General features: G+C 28.4%; 1 protein-coding gene across 1 annotated transcript; it reads left to right on the top strand.

Moving 5' to 3' along the window:
• The first annotated feature begins 15662 nt into the window (after positions 1-15662).
• On the top strand, positions 15663-17689 carry LOC107958505 (patatin-like protein 7). The gene is made up of 2 exons (XM_016894305.2): positions 15663-16825; positions 16936-17689. The coding sequence occupies exons 1-2, from the start codon at positions 15902-15904 to the stop codon at positions 17308-17310; spliced, it is 1299 nt and encodes a 432-aa protein (XP_016749794.1). The 5' UTR covers positions 15663-15901; the 3' UTR covers positions 17311-17689.

Raw genomic sequence — 17689 nt, 5'->3', positions numbered from 1 at the left:
ATATGACTATATATATAGTTTGATGAATTGATATCAATAAACTCGTAATATTAAACTAACCTAACAAGAGTCTGTTACAAATGGAATTGAAAAGTAAAATAAAAAGATTTATAAAAAAAACTAAAAAACTTCTTTAATTTCTTTCAATTTTGGTATTGAGTGGATTAGTCTTTTAAAAGAGTGAAATAAAACAGTCTATACGGAATTCAAAAAATAATAACTAAAAACAATTAATAACTACATCAAATTGTCTTGTGTTGTACAGAAGAAGAAAAAAAAACAAAAGATAAATATATTATTAATAATGAGTTCACGTGTTGAATTCCTACTGATTCATGTAATTTAAATTTTAATCCCTAATTTACACTTAAGGAAAAAAACCAACAACTATAAATTCAAAGTTTGATCCTTCTTCTTCCCTTCCTTCTTTTAAATATAAAATTAATTTTAGGTTACGCATTATCTCACTATCACTGTAAAATGAAGCTTTTTAACTGTAGTTCAACTGTTCAAGAGTCAACTGCTCAAGAGAGAGATTCATAGGGGATTTTTTGGGTAAAATAACACAAGTTCATTTTATTACCGGTTGATTGAACTATAAGATACTACAAAATAAATATATTAGTACTGATTGGAAAAAAAATGAAATATAAAATTAGAAATTACTATGCCGTGATAAATCTACTGTATTAGAAATGAATTTGTCCTAATCGATGTAACCTTACAGTGGACGTCATCTCCCAAAATTAAAACAGTTATTTAATATTCATACACTCGAATATAGAAAGATGGAATTCGATTGGTATTATTCTTCTCGGGAAATTACAATATGAATAATTCCTAGAAAAGTTTGAAAGAATCACAGTTGATCCCACTTAAAACTTAAACTATCAGACATAAATTTCTCTAAAGTGATTAAGGAATAAAAAACAACTAAGTTTATAAAGAAATCGTGTACAAAAAGTAGAGGAGAAGAATGCTTTTCTCAAAATATTGTGTTTCTATTCAATGTGAAAGGTAAAGAAATCAATCATCTATTTATACTAGTAACAGCTCCCACTACATATTCAACAGCCCCCACTAAATCCTCAACAATTAAATATACATTATTTTCTTTACATTACCGACATCAATATCAAAACGAGAAAAAATACGTAATAATTTAATCATTTCAACGCGAAGAAAGAAAAAAACCCATTTTAGTCTAATACTATCAAAAGCTCAATGAAGAACGAAGGGATATCAAGGTCAAAAATTGTGTTGGTGAGAAAGAAAAACCTGTTCAATTCATAACTCATTTTAATCTAACTATCTATTGCTTATTCTATTTGTATTTGTGACACAAATGCAATTTCTTATGGGTAATGGTGATATAAAATTGAAATATTAATTTCATTCAAAAAAATATGACAGAGTTCTTGAACTAGAGTTAAATTGTATTTTACCTCTTTAACTTACAAAATGGGTAAATTGATTTTCTATATATTAGGTCAATGAGTGAATTGGTCATTTTTGTTAAAAATTTCATTTATTTGTACTGTTAAAAATTGGCCTGATTGACGAAATAACCAGACAATGGCATGTGGTATATCACATGTATCTCATGCTGACATACATGGACCAATTTTTGATAGTAGAAATAAAATTTTTTTAACAAAATGATCAATTTACTTTTTGATCTAATGTAAAAAAAAGCTAAATTACTTAATTTTTAGTAAAAAAAATAGAATAAAATTTAATTCATAATACAAAAATCTCAATAACACTTTTATGCATTAATTTGAACTTCTTAAATATTGTATGATATTATCAAAGCACAAAATATTGCACGCCATTTGCTTAAAATATCAAAATTTCAATCCAATATCTTTGCTATAATTATTTTGATTGATGAGTACCACAAATATGGCTCAATGGAAGAAGCTCTAAGATGGACTTGGGATTCTAGTTTTTTCATTTTTGCAGTACAAAGAAATAAATATTTTAAATTAATTATAGAAAATTTTCTAAATTTTAGTTAAAAGTAAAAAAAAGAATGTCATCTATTACTTCAGTATTTTGTTAGTGAATTAACAAAAATTTTAATAATAATAACTAGTTCGAACAATTATTTCAAATAGAATAATTAAATTAAAAAATAAATAAAATGATTAAAATATGACAAACTCTATTTTATAGTGACAGTGTTAATTTATTGAAAAAAAACATATCTTGATATTCATATATTATATAATTAAATACAAATAAATGAATGGGCCCGGGCAAACGTGGTTTTTTCCATTATCATCCGACGGAGAAGAGGATACATAACACCATGCGCAAGGATTAGTATAAATTGGAATCACATTGTTAATGAATTTACATAAACGTCACACCGAGATTCGGTTGTCGTAGGGCGACCACCAGCTTTCTTCCAAAGTTTCAATGAGGTGGAGTCAGGCAATTGAATGCTCAGCAGTCCAAGGTTGTTGTTGACTAGCAAGTAGAATTATGCAAAATCGATTTAACCAATTTTAAAACGATTTGTAATAAATATTTAATTATTTAAATATTCCAATATTTATAATAAATATTTATATTTTTAAATCTCATAATTTTATCTAATAAAAAATTATTTATCGATATGAGTTTAAAATTTTACACGTAGATGATATTGTATTTTCAAATTTTTCAAATTAAAATAGTCGAAATTCCTCTTGTATCATTCGCTTTTTAATATTAGTGAATTTTTATTGTTTTGTGATCATTCTATATTGTCATTATCATTGAGTTGACATCAACTCGCAAAACACCTACTAATAAATATATAGTATAATCAAGTTAGCAAAATGCAAATGAGTTTCTAATTCGAGTTTAATTTATATTTGAAGTACGTTATCAATAAATTAAACGATAACATATCATTAAAAAAATAAAATTAAATACACTTAATTTTAATCTAATGATGTGTCATTATCTAATTAAGTGATGATACTTTGAATTATATATAGTTGTCTATTTGGCTTGGACACGTGGCACCGTGAAAGGTTCCTTAAGAAGAACTTACAGATGAAGTTCTACCTCAAATTGTCCGGTTAGTCATTATAGGACCAATCATCCAGGCATCTCTAATTTTGTCAGGCCACTCGCTTTTAGCTGGAACACTTCTATTTTCAAATGGAATCACCAAGGAACCACTGGAGTGTAATAATCTCGTATTACTTTAATAAAAAGAATGTCTAAATAATATCATGCTTGACGATAACCCATACATAATGTTTTTGAAATTATCAGTGATGTGGCATTATAGGTGGGAGATCTTTCCCCCGTAGATATCCAAAAGAACGGTAAAGAAGGGATTTTTTTACCACATCAGCAACTACGTTATTTGTTTTTACAATTTCCTCGACTTCACTCTCTTACTTTTTTAACTCTACACTTGATGAACCAACAACCTTAACCTCGCCACTTTTTATTCCTTATTTCTTCCATTATCCACGTATACAATTAAATATATGGAATATTAATGATTTTAAGGAAGGAAAAAATGGGTTGGAATGTTGTCTCTTACGGAATTAAAGACGAAAGAGTTCAGAGAAGTAGCCAATAAATGAGAAAGACATTGTTATTGACAAAAGTAGTGGACCAAAACTTTTATCATTTATGTGTCTTGTATGCTAAACTTTTTTTTTTTTTGAAAGGTCTTTGTATGCTGAACTTCATCCAAGGAATATCAATCAATTGCATCTTAAGTGATACAAACCTTGCGTATAGAGTTAATTAATATATTCGAATAAATGAGGCAGATTTTTTTTTTCTTTTTAAAGTTAATAAATCATGCACCGAGTTGTTCCATGTTCCAACCATATATGGATGGGCTTTGAGATGGGTTGGGTCAGGTGGATTTAAGTCAAATTCATCTCATCCTTTCCATATACTTATTCACATAACATTTTTAGTTATATAATTAATTGTAAATTATAGATTATATAAGATTTTATAGCATACATTTATTTTATTTTAAAAATTAGTATGGTATAAAACATCATGTAAAATTAGATAGTATAAAACATCATATATTTAGTTTGGTTTAAACTTTCTTATTTAACAAATTACAATATATATAAATCAGCTGAAAATTTGAAAAAAAATTAAAAATAAAATAATACACAAATTTAAAATATTATATAGCTATAAATAAATTTTTTATTATTTCTAAAATCTTTAGATAAAAGAAAATTATGAAAAATACCAAAGAAGATTTGGGAGTTGCGAAAAACTTAAGCCTTGTGATGAAGGTTTGGGCTTCGCACCATCAAAAGAAACATTATGGCCCATGAATCTAAACCTAAACTTCAATCTTATAAAAGAAATAAATAGAAAAATATGGGTGTACGAGAAAATAATCAGAAGCTCACTAGAAAGTAATTTTGAGAAAAAAGAGATACATTTAAGGATTTTACATTCCATTTAGATAGTATATCTAATAGATAGTCTGTGAAGAAAAAAAGGATAATTATCTTATAAGATGTTAATATAGTACAAAATTTCATAAGCGGATGTGGGTTGTTGCCATTTACTTTTAGAGTATAATAAAATTAAATTTTAATAATTAATAAAGACACTTAACATCATTTTAAACTTACTTGTGAAGTTTTTTTACTCCACAAACAAAATAATTACTTTTTTTAATGCTCTGCATTTTTTATTAATAAAATTGCCATTTAAGAAAAAAAAAGTCACATTCACTTGTAAATATAAAGTTATTTATCAATTCAAAAATACTTTTTTCATAATAGAAAAACATGTGATGATATTTTTGTTGGTGCAAACTGCAGACATATTACAAACAATCATGAAAATGAAAGAGGTGATATTCTAAGAGCTTTAAAATTTGACAAAAAAAGATTAATTAGAACTTTGTCAAATATGTATTATCTTTTTTGGGATTTGATGAAAGATGTATTAACATCATCATTAAGTGAGGAGGGGTTTGTGACAAGGAGATATTTTATCTTCATACATGTTCATCTTATGCCACAATGTGTTGTTCTTGAAGTAATTGGGAGTGGAAGAAGGAAAGAGGATTCACACTATTAAAATAATTAGGGAAACATTCCTACCTTTACATTTTCTTTCGGGATGACAATTACATTTTTTTTCCATATCAATAAAGAGGAATGAGGGGTGGTGAAAGAAGTGGTAGATAAGAATTGCCTTCATGCAAGGCAACAATTAAATATGGGAAAAATCTAAATTTATGGTTAGTATTGAGTGATTGTTATGGTTAAAACGTTAAAAAATAAAACTTAAGTCGTGACTTATTGATTGTATATTCATTTAATTAAAAAATAGTTTAGATTTGAGTTATTATTGTATCAAAAAGAAATTTGAAATAAATTAAAGAAGTTTACAAATTTCATATATTTTAAACTAGAGAATTATCTAGAATTGAACTGACAATATTTGTTAACCTAAAATACGTTCTTTAAGTCTATCTTCTCTAAAATAGATTGCAAATTATATAAGTGAGAGTCGAATCTTTTATCTATCGATGGGAGACTTAAATTAATCAAATCTAATCTCTTTGACCTCCCAATTTATAAAATATTTTGTCTTAAATTTTGGTCTAAAATTTGTGACAAGATTAATAGAAATGTTAAAAGGCTTTTAGTGAAATCATTCTAAAAAGATTAGAAAGTTCAATTCGACACTCAATTTTTTTTTTGTTTCTACGCTAAAGAAAAAAAGGGGGCTTGAATATAAAGAAGGTTAGGCATTTCAATTAGGTGTTACTAGCAAAGCAAGCATGATGCATTATTAAAAAGAAAAGATGGATCCTTGAACACACTTTGGAAAAGAAGCATTGTGAAAAGTAAAATTTCATGGATACGAAACCAAAGATAAATGATATTTGACTTTGGAACAATTGTTCAATAAACATTTTAATTAGTACTCTACCATCAATTGATATTATTCACTTCATGTGTTAAAATACTCGAGACTCTTGAATATTTATTTTTCAGGTAGTATGGTTTTGCGTTAACATGGGCTGACAAATTTAATTGAGCATGGATGTGAGGAACCAATTACACTACATTACATACATTGTCTGAAGATGTTACGAACAAGGGTGATAAAATGTGTGTAGAGGGTAGTAAAGTTAATCTGATAGGAGCTATAAACAGGCGAGAGAACTCGTACTAACATGGAGTGCAAGCTTTAATAACATAGACAAAACAGTTACGGGAAAACCCCTCTTAAACCAAGAGGTTAGGAGTAGTTTTAAAGAGCAGGGAAACATTCTACAAAGAAAATTTTATTTGGAGGAAAGAATACTTTAATAGGGTTAAAGCTGTACGTGTTGAGAGAACTTTTAATCGAAGTTGAAAAGATGAAGTAAGTTATTGTGATTAGAGGGAGACAAGATATAATTGAATAAAGAGCCCTTAGACGACATTTCTCTTTATTTCAGTGCCACTTGGCAGTTTGGGCATTTAGTTTTATATATTTTTAAACTCGAAAATAGAATTGTAGCTAGGATTTTGACTAAAACCTGCTGCTCAACTTTGAAACTACCACCTTCATTCGGTATCAAAAAAGCTTCTAGGTCAAAGCCCACCCTACGGCCCATTTGGCAACTGTGCGTTAATCACTTAATTACTCTCGTTATTATTTGATAAATTTTTCTAAATGGTTGAGTCTAGATATTGCCTTGGTAATATAGGTCGGATTTGATAACAAAAATCTTAAATGCTTTAACATAAAATTGGTTTAACCCTAAACTTTCAACAATTCTATTTATCACCTCAAATAATTTCTATTGCCTCTTTTATTTTTCACGTTAGTATATGGCTCTTAACTTTTACACCTTTAAATTTATCAAAAAAAGAAAAAAAGCATATAACGCATATTAGGTGAATTACGTGATGCCAGTCGCACATATATTTTCTCATTGCAAATGTTACTTGTAGGCTTCAATGTAGCCTTCACCATTCACCATCATTTGTTCAGCTTTGCTAATGATCGTTGCTTGCATGCATCGTTGAATTGAATGTTTCTTTCATAAATGAAACATCTTACTTTTTTCACTCATATCTTTGGATTTGAAGTATTTCAATGGCTATCCCATTCTCTAAGACTAAGTATGCATCTAATTTATTTGCTATTAACAGACCAATAGTAAATCTATCTTTACTCTTTCGAAACTTAATTAATGTTAAATTTTCTCCGATTGATGGTACCTCGATTAATTGTTGATACCACGTTATGTCACCAACTTGTATACAGTTTGGTCTGTCCTACAGTTACTACCTCTAATACAGTGATAGTGTTTTTGTTCTCTATCAACTCTTTTTTCCCATGAATATATTATATACGAAAATAAAAAATGAGATATTTTGTAATATTATTAGTAAATAATTTATAAAATGTTTCATTAATAGTTTTGTAGTAGTATTGATGTTAAAAGGAACCATAAATTGATTATTAAAAATTTTATGTCAAAACTCAAATTAATCCGACGTATTGAATCATTTACTATATAAAATAATAATAATTATTTATAATTAAATTTAAATAATTTTGATTCATGTAGATGGATTCACTTCTTGTCTAAACATGTTCAATGTATCAGAAGATTTAGAAAACATTAGAAAATAAAATTTGTAGCATAATGCATTCCATTTGGGGATTGATATTTTAGTTTGTGGTGGAGAAATAACTTTAATTAGTTTTATTTCCAGAATCAAATCTGTGTACTGATAAATACCTGTCTATCTTTAAATTAGATATGTAGTACACTACTTGTATTTTTATCTTTGAATGAACTTTCAAAAAGTAAGTTTGTTTGATGTCTTGTCGTTTTTATGTATCACTGATTAATTAGCATTTGTCTTTTTCCATTATTTTAATTAATCTCTATTAAAAAAATCCATATTCTCTTAAACATGAACCTTCTTGCAATCAACTCACTTGTTCAGCCAAATCGTAACATATATATTAATTAATCAATTTAATTAAATAATATTAAAAAAGTAAGACTTATCAACATGTATGTATACAGTGCTACTCACAATCTCTAAATTGGACAACTCATCTCATCCTATCCCAATCAAAGGAATAATATATATTAAAATTATTAATACAAATATTTAGGTGTTAAGCTTACTGTCACTTTTATGTCCAAATTCCCATAAAAAAATATTACTCACTTTAACAACTGACTAATAAATTAAGCAACATTATATATTATAGTATTTAAAACAATAAATCCCATGTTTAGTACAATCACTAATATTATTTATTATTATTCGACAATAAATAACCTAAATGACCATATACCTAAAGACATGATTTCATAAAAAAAAAAAAAAGAAAAAGCACCATCTTTTTCAGATGTATAAAACATAATAAATATACCAACGCTAATCAGTAGTGATGTTAGAATACAATTAGACCGGCCAATTGAACGTGGGTGATTAGAATTGAATATAAATTAAATAATCATAAAATCGTGAAAAATTGGACTTTAAAAATTAGAATAAAAAAATTAACGATTGAATTAATTTATAAATTATTTAATTATAATTATATTTTTTATTGGATAAGTTAAATTAAAAATTAAAGATGCAATATAATTAACAGATATGAAAATAACAATGATTTATTATTGTTTTGTTAAACTAACTGTTTGTGTTATGTGTTGAGAAGATGGAAATGGTACAAGAGGGTGGTCCGATTCCGACAACGGTTGGTGGGCAACAAATAACTCTGTATTGTATTCTTTCTTTCTATCTCACTCACCAACCGCCTCGTTTGGCGGTGTCCCCACTCGCCCCTACACAAATATCCCCCCCTTGATTCCCCCGACTTTTCCTTCAATTACGCCTCCAACTTTCATTTAATCATCATATCTCCCTTCTATTCTTTAAAATGTTCGTAATATAACCCTCAAACTTTTAATTCATGTCAAATAAATCCTTTCATCAACTTAACTAATAACATTGATTTTCAGTTGCCAGCTTAAATTTGAGACCTCTAATACGAGCAAATTAAACTGATAAATATGAGTTCAATTTGTTTAATATTAATAATAAAAAAACAAAGTTGGAATTTTGATGAGGATTATCTTTATTGTTTTTTTATCCCATATAAATTATTTAAAGAGAGAATAGAAATGGGATAATAGAAGGAAGAATGTAGATAATGGTTGAAATTATACTTCAGACTAAAGATAAGGGATGAAGAAAAAAAATTGCAACCGAGTTTTTGCATATAGAAAATGTGACTGATTGTTTTGTTGTTGGGAGAGGGAGAGATGCATGAAGCTAAGCGTCGGTGGATCTGCCAAGAAACAGCCAAGAAAGTGTGTTATAAAGTTTAGATCGCCGAGTTTGAGCTTGAGTTTTTTTGGTGGGAAGTGCGTGTGAAAATAATATAATAAGATAATAACAGCAATAAATGCCGTGAGGTAAGGGGAAGAGTAGGATCACTGTCCCTTTTCCCCTTTTACATTCATTTATTGCAATTTATAATTTTAACAGTCTCAATATATAAATTCATTAATTGTTGCATTGCTTCGACTCAAGTCAAACCCCTCCAAGAGTCTAATCATTACTTATTAATATGTTATTTTGATATTTAAACACAATAAATTATGTGATAAATATGCATGTCTTTTTTAATATAATCAAAAGTTTATCCAAATTTCTTCAGTCACCTTAATTTTCTTTTAATTTAAGGAAATTAAATTTTATTTTTAGAAATAATATTTAATGTATCATTGATACATAAGTTTCATGTAACATGACACAACATCAATAAATTTAAAAAAATATAAAAATATATATAAATAAATATATTAAATATAATTAAACATTAATTATTTAGGATATTGAATTTAAGGTTTTAACATTTATTTATAATTAATTATGTTCGAATAAAATTATTAATATTTATTTATAAATCTTTCACTATTTTTATTTTATTTAATGATATTTTGTCATATTTTTAAATATTCTAACTTTTTATTAATTATTTGGATAATGATAAACTCTAATATTTTATTAACATTAATATGATTTCTTAAACTAAAATTTTCCTTTTCTTTTCTTTTTTGTCGAGCAAGGCCCAAATACAATCATTCCTAATCAACATCATAATAGAATAAAATAAAATAAAAAGAATGTAAACCAAAAACCAAAAATGGAAAAGAAAATGATGCTTCCTTAATTCTTCCCTTTCACGTCTAACGTCTCATTTGATTAAAATAAATTTCTATATATGTAGTGGAATTGACTTAAATGAAAATCAATTACTTTTAAACACGTTCATTACAATCTACATCTTATACAATTACATTATAAATTCATTATTTATAAAAAAAAATAAATTCAAATTAATAATTGTTTGAGTTGCTTAACACAATCTAAGATATTAATTAATAGTTGATATATTTTTCATTAGCTGTCCAGAAAAATGATCACTTTAATTTTCATAACATTTACCCCCTACAAAAGATCTTCTTCTTCTGAATGTTTGTTTTGGATATAATGGAATATAGGATTCTCCCAACATATGAACGAAATTATTTATTAAAAAAAAACTTGGAAACTTTTTTTTTTTTGTTATTGCATGTATCTATCCATTCGATAAATATGTTTGTAAATGAAATTTAAAAACTTATTATTATGATCAGGTTAACATTACATTCAAGTAGTATTCCAAGATCATGGTAGATTGTAATTAATCTCATGAGATTACTTAATTGTATGGTAAGCAATTTAACTTATAATTACTTGCACTAAGAGCTAATAGGTGAATACTTTGTTAAAAGAAATTTCATTACATGCATCAATATATATCACTTAACTTCAAAGGATGTTTAATGGGATATTTATCTAGACATCAAGATTTGGAAAGAGTTCAATTTTTAAATTTTGGTTCAATATAATTAATATGATGATTGTATTGTTAAAGGGTTTAAGGGAGAAAATTTGAATAATAAAATTTTAGAGATTAATTTATAATTTTATCATTATATTTATTAATAATTTTATAAATTTTAAAATAACTAAAGGGACAAATTTTCTATATTGGCGGGGTTAAGGCCCTGCCCTGCCTACTTACTTAAATATATTAAAATTAATAAATTACTTTACAATTAATTTAAATTTTGGACGGAACTAAACCAACTCGAAATAGAAAAATGTTTACTGATCAAAGTATGGGCAGGTTGATTGGTTGGAACAAATATACTTATGAAATTCAACTATGTGATCATTCTTAGGATTGACTATATGGGATAATAAGGTAGCTTCATGCATATGCGAGATTGGCAAGTGACAAACTCGTAAGGTAATGAGGAAAAGAATAAACTTCAATTCTGATATCTCGTACATAATATAAAATTTACTTTTTTAATCATTATTGTTAACTTTCACATTCGGTATAACATAACATTAATTCTATCATGCTATAGGCACATGTTACGAGCAACTATTTCAAAATAGATTCGATTCATATCTATTAAAAGAATGAATGTTTACTATACATTATTACAAAATAAAGAAGCTTAAAAAGTTATAATAATTATAATATTATAAATCATAAAATTTATTATTGATAGGATAATGTACAAAATTTATATATTTTTAATTATAAAACATTGGTGATTGTTTATTTTATTTTTTAATCATGTGTTCGAGTATTTAATATTTATTCATAAAAATAAACATATTTTATAATCATTATTTTACCTTTATTTAAAAAGCATGGGTGACGAATGAATTAAATTTGACAAAAAAAATACATATTTTCAAAATATCTCATTACTAGTGTTAATTGGTTAAAATAAGAGGAGTAAAATAGAAAAGAAGAAAAGATTTGCAGTGGCAAGTTGTAAGATATGATGATGAATGTGGACACTAAAAATCTGACGGAAAAGACTAATGTGTCGAATTGAAACTTCCAAGAGAGAGTCAAAACTATGGGCATAGAAATAGATAGAATGGATGAAATAGAAGACATATATCCCTAGTCCTACGCTGTCGTACGGACCCATAGACTAATAAAATCCACAATATTTATTCATGAGTAGCATTACTAATATTTTTACAAGGCAAAAACCAAAATTATTAAGGATAAAAAAGAGGATAGAGAGTATAAATATATATTATTGATGGCAGTAGTTAGTAATAAAACTGTCGGTACAACAATCCAGACATGCATTTATCAAATAATTCTTATGTTGGGTCCACCATAAAATAGAGAGAGAGCAATAGCACATGATCTTCCATGGGCCTACTGGGATTTTTTCTCTCACCACCACCACGGCCTTTACTTTGTAGGGTACCATCCATTAAATAGCACGGCTATTTTAATGGTTAAAAAGAAAGAAATATGGAGATTCTACTGCTTGATTCATTAGATATTTGAAATGCTTGTGTACGGACTACGAGTGTGTGGAGTTTTATGTATAGAAATTTGTGACACCCTCTCTCCTTTTCCAATATTGTACATAAATTATAGATTTCCTATCAAAGAAACATATATCGTTGGAATATAATCTGGTTCAATATTTATTAGCATCTTGGTAATTATTAAAGTTCATATCCCGCAAATAGTTTCATTTGATGTATGGTAGTCCGATACAATCTACCATTATCTATAATAATTACCTGTTATAATAACATTTTATTATAATAGTTAAGCTTTTATAATCATCGATTTTTTATGTTTTATTTTAATTATTTATAATAACTTTTTACTTACAATAATATCTTTAGTTATAAAATACGTTTTTTATTAAACTAGTTCTCTATAACAATACATTGTCTAAATTTTTAAGTAAAATTATAAATATTTCATATAAGAAAATCTATTAATTATCATTTATTAAATAAAAATGATCTTAATTAAAATATTTTTTTCAATAAAATGATTAAATTTAACTTCAAGAAAGCTATTAATTATATTTAATTAAATGGAAATGATGAGTAGAACTAAATATATTAATTCGATAAACTATTAAGTTCCTTAATTAAATATTTTACTATGAATTTGAAACATCATAAATTTATAAATTAATTACTAGAATTTAGTAACTCATAGTAAATTAATTAATTTGTTTCGATGATTATTGGTTAATTAAACTTATTAGATTTAAGTTGCATATTATACCTCTTTTAATTTTGTTGATTTGATTCCCACTTTCTTTCATTTTTAACGTAATTCTCTCTTTTTTTTATTTGATGAAAATTCACGATATAAATTTATGATGAGCTTACAATGATTATCTCTTTATAATAATATGTTGTTATAGGTGTATAACATACACCTTTCTATAACAAACAAAATCTAAACAATTGGGGTTGTTATAAAAATGGTTGATTGTATATGTATTGTGAAGTTGAATTCAAGAATTAAATACGACATTATTAGGAGATGCAATTTCGAATCCATGAATCTTCAAATAAAAATAGAGGATACATTAATATATATTATATAAATTAATTAAGGATTGGATTAAGTTGAATTCTGACGGGCAATGACTTTGGAAGGGTGTAGCTCAACTGTAGGTGACGTGATCAGGGACGAGTTTGGGAACTAACTAGTTGGTTTCTCTAAGCATGTCAGAATTAGTTCAGTGTTAGAGGCGAAATTGTGGAGGATTTTTCATGGCCTCTCTATTGCTTGGGAGGAGGGCTTCAAGAAGATAGGGGTGGAATGTGATAATTCCCAGGCTGTTCAACTATTGAATGATGGCTAGTTTGCTTCAAATAATCTGGCCTTGGTTAGTCATATAAAAGATCTGTGTGGTCACGATTGGGATGTTCGAATAACACACATCAGGCAGAGTGCGAACTAGGTGGCGGGCTACTTGGCAAAATAAGGGTTCGCCATAGGGTTCAAACTGCAATTGCAGGTCCTTATAATTCATAATTATTTCTCTATGTTGCTTCTTAAATAATAATAATTTTTGGTACATTTTATTTTGTTTATAATATTTTTTATACAACATTAAGGATAGGAGATGAGAGTAATACAATCTGAACTTGTACTAAATAGGTATCTAAGAAGAAATTTAATCACTATTTCATCCAAATAAAAACAGTTTATAATAAAATTTCTAATTTATCAAATAAATATAAATAAAAAATCATATTTATCACCAACAAGTGTTGCTAGAAAGGACAACTATAAACTCTAAATATAAATTATAAACAGGGATAAAAAGTAGAAAACACTATTTTTTTGGGAGGAAAATGGAGAGTACATAAAGGAACGTTTTTAATTTAAAATATGGAATTTTCTTTTTGCCTGCAATTTAAAAAATAAATGAGGGAAGGAGAAGAAAAGCAAGTAGAAGGAAAAAGAAAAGTAAAAGAAAAAGGAAGGAAATAAAAGGAGAATTTAAAATTTCAAACTTAAGGAAGGCCATGATCAGAGAGAAGAAAAAATAAAAATAAAAATGAATGCAGCGATCACTTTATTTTTATTAGCTTGACCAGGTACAGTCCAAATGCAAAAGCATAAAAATTTAATTTAAAAAAAAAACAAAGGACATAATATTTTAGTACTAAAAGTACAATGCCATAAATAAAAGGATAATTTATATAGATAGTCATTTAATTATCGAATATTTTTATTTTAGATATTTAAAATAAAAAAATATAATTTAAATACCTACGTCACATAATTTGACCAGTTTAGTTACTTTGGTTAAAATCACAAAAAGCATGATAATTTTAAAAATTAGTATAATAATAAATTTAGGCTTCAACTTTTATATATTATATTTATTTAGTCATAATTTTAAAAAATTAATCTTCAAAATTTATAAATATTTTTAATTTGATCCTACTTCTAAAAAAATTAAAGAAATATATATATATCAAAGCTAAGCTACAAAATGATATATATATCAAGTCCTAAATCTCTTCAACATAAATGGTATAAAGTGGTCCGGGAATTACAAGAAATAATTAGAGGAAACTAACATTCATTGAAGCTACATTTAGTTAGAGCCTTAGAGGTAAGCTGAAGAGATCATATGTATTTAGTTACGACTGCTGCTGCAAATTAAGGATTAGCAGCAGAGAGAGAGGGAGACGGGAGCGGGAGGACGAGGAGAGGGAGAGAGACAGGGTAGGGGAATTTATTTTATTTAAGATTAATATAATTATATTTATTTAATATTAATATAAAATTTAAATTTTTTATTATATTTTTTTGAAAATATTTATGTATTTTTATATATTTATTAAATTAAGAACACTTGTAAATTTTGAGGATTGATTTTTTAAAATTATGACTAAATTAATATAATATGTAAAAATTGAGAGTTAAATTTATTATTATACATTTTTTAACTTTCATGTCAGCTTGTGATTTTAACTGGAGTAATTAAAATGACCGAACTATATAACATGAATATTTAAATTATAAATTTTTATTTTGAGTACCTAAAATAAAAAATTTTAATAATGGGTGACTATTTTGTATAATTTACGCTAAATAAAAATACTATTCTAATTTAAATTCTAACTGCATAGCGAGTCAAAATTCCTTACAAACAAAAACTCGCCGATTAATCTTCAGTGAAAAGAATGTTCCTGGGTTCTTCCTTTCTCACTCTCAATTTCCTTTATAATAAAATATAATAAAAGTAAACGCACGAATTCCTCAACAGTCGACAATTTTACTCTTTTTTGTTATATTCCTTTTAAATTTATCTATTATTCATTCTTCTTCCAATTCCATCACCGTGTATGTAGTATATATATGTAAGGTCTCCAAAGTCCAATCAACTTGTCTACTTCTTTCAATTCCAATTCCCACTCTCTCTCCCCATCTTGAATCCAAACAAATTAAAAGTAAAACACCTCTTTCATTCTCATATCTTTAATTGTTTGACCAGATGGCTCTTCTAATTAACGAAGTCGACTCCCTTACTAACCAGATCTTCTCCATCCTTGAAAACAAATTTCTTTTCGGTGATCACGAGAATAATGCTGCTGCAAAAACCCATGAAGAAGATCACTTGAAATCTGGAAATCAGATTTCCGGGAAAGTAAGAATCCTATCCATTGACAGTGGGAGCTTTTCCGATGGTATATTGGCCGCCCAATCCCTCCTTACCCTCCAGACTTTTCTCCGTCAAAAGTCGGGGAATCCCAATGCTGTCATTGCCCAGTATTTCGACGTTGTTGCAGGCTCTGGTGCTGGTGCGATTCTCGCCGCATTGTTGTTTACTCGCGCTGAAAACGGCGCTCCCATTTTTACTGCAGACCAAGCTCTTCAGTTCCTTCTGAAAAACCGTCGGAAACTCTTTCCCTCCTCGCCTCAGGGAATATTCCGTCGACTTTTCCGTCCATCGAAGGTGAAGAAACTGTTGAGCAAAACTTTCGGGGAGCAGACTTTGAAAGATACCTTGAAGCCGATTTTGATACCCTGCTACGATCTCTGTTCCAACGCGCCATTCTTGTTTTCCCGCGCTGATGCATTGGAAATGGACGGCTATGATTTCAAGATGAAAGACGTGTGTTACGCAACGTCGGCTGATCCGACGGTTGTGGGAGCAGTAGGAATGAAGTCAGTGGATGAGAGGACGAAAATCCTGGCGGTAGAAGGTGGGGTGGCCATGAACAATCCAGCTGCGGCGGCGATAACACACGTGCTGAATAATAAGCAGGAGTTCCCGTTTTGTAATGGGGTGGAGGATCTTTTGGTCCTATCTTTGGGGAATGGAGAGTCCGGTTTCGGTTCCGGCTCCGGCGACCTTACTCTTACTCCCGCGCCGACAAGGTTTCTTAGAATAGCCGGCGAGGGAGCTTCCGATATGGTAAGTACAAAAATGAATCTTAATACATATATGAAAAATGAAACATATTATTAATCAAAGCTAGCTAAAATGTACATCCCATGGCTGAGATTAACGAACCATATGTACAGGTTGATCAAGCAGTTTCAATGGCATTCGGAGGAAGCGGAAATGGAAGCAAGTACGTGAGAATTCAGGGGACCCCTAACGTTAAGCCAAATAGTAAAAGCGAGGCAGTGATGAGCATTACAAAGGAGATGCTAGGTCAAAGAAACGTGGAGTCGCATCTTTTCAAAGGGAAAAAGAGGAGTGAGGTGACGAATTTGGAGAAACTGGAGATGATGGGAGGTGAGTTAATCAAAGAGCAAGAAAGGAGGAAAACCAGCATCCTCCCCACGGTGGTGTTGAAGCAGAAGCAGTCGGCGGCAACGCCCAGAACCTCATCGGCCTCCGCCACCACAATTTCTTCAACTCCGTCTTCATGTTCGTTAGACCATCAAAATTAATTCACTTTCACATCCCAATTTTTACAACGCCATTATTAATTTGTTTCAGGCTAATGCTGCCGCTCGGGATATAATTAATTAATACTAGTAATATAATATTAAGCGGTGTCCGAGCCGAGCTGAGCTGTAAAGTATAAACTGTACTTAACTATTTCTATTGTTTTGTTCTTATATGGGTTGGGGTGGGGGTGGTTGAGAGTTGAGACAATAGAGAAGACTGAAGAGGCTTCTGCTCTATTATTATTATTGTTATTATTGTATAGTCAGACATAATATAGTCCATTGGTGATGGAATGGACTACATTTATTTTTCTCTCCACCTGTCTCTCTATGATATGGATGGCACGTTCATTATAAATATACAATATGCTTGATTTAA

The sequence above is a fragment of the Gossypium hirsutum genome, chromosome A05, assembly GCF_007990345.1.
Source record: "Gossypium hirsutum isolate 1008001.06 chromosome A05, Gossypium_hirsutum_v2.1, whole genome shotgun sequence".
Lineage (NCBI taxonomy): Eukaryota > Viridiplantae > Streptophyta > Magnoliopsida > Malvales > Malvaceae > Gossypium > Gossypium hirsutum.
This window is presented reverse-complemented; position numbering and strand designations above follow the sequence as displayed.

Bases quoted from the DNA above. Each gene is read 5' to 3' on its own strand.
- LOC107958505 (XM_016894305.2), top strand. From the start codon at position 15,902: ATGGCTCTTCTAATTAACGAAGTCGACTCCCTTACTAACCAGATCTTC. The intron at 16,826-16,935 runs GTAAGTACAAAA...CCATATGTACAG, and splicing joins GCGAGGGAGCTTCCGATATG to GTTGATCAAGCAGTTTCAAT.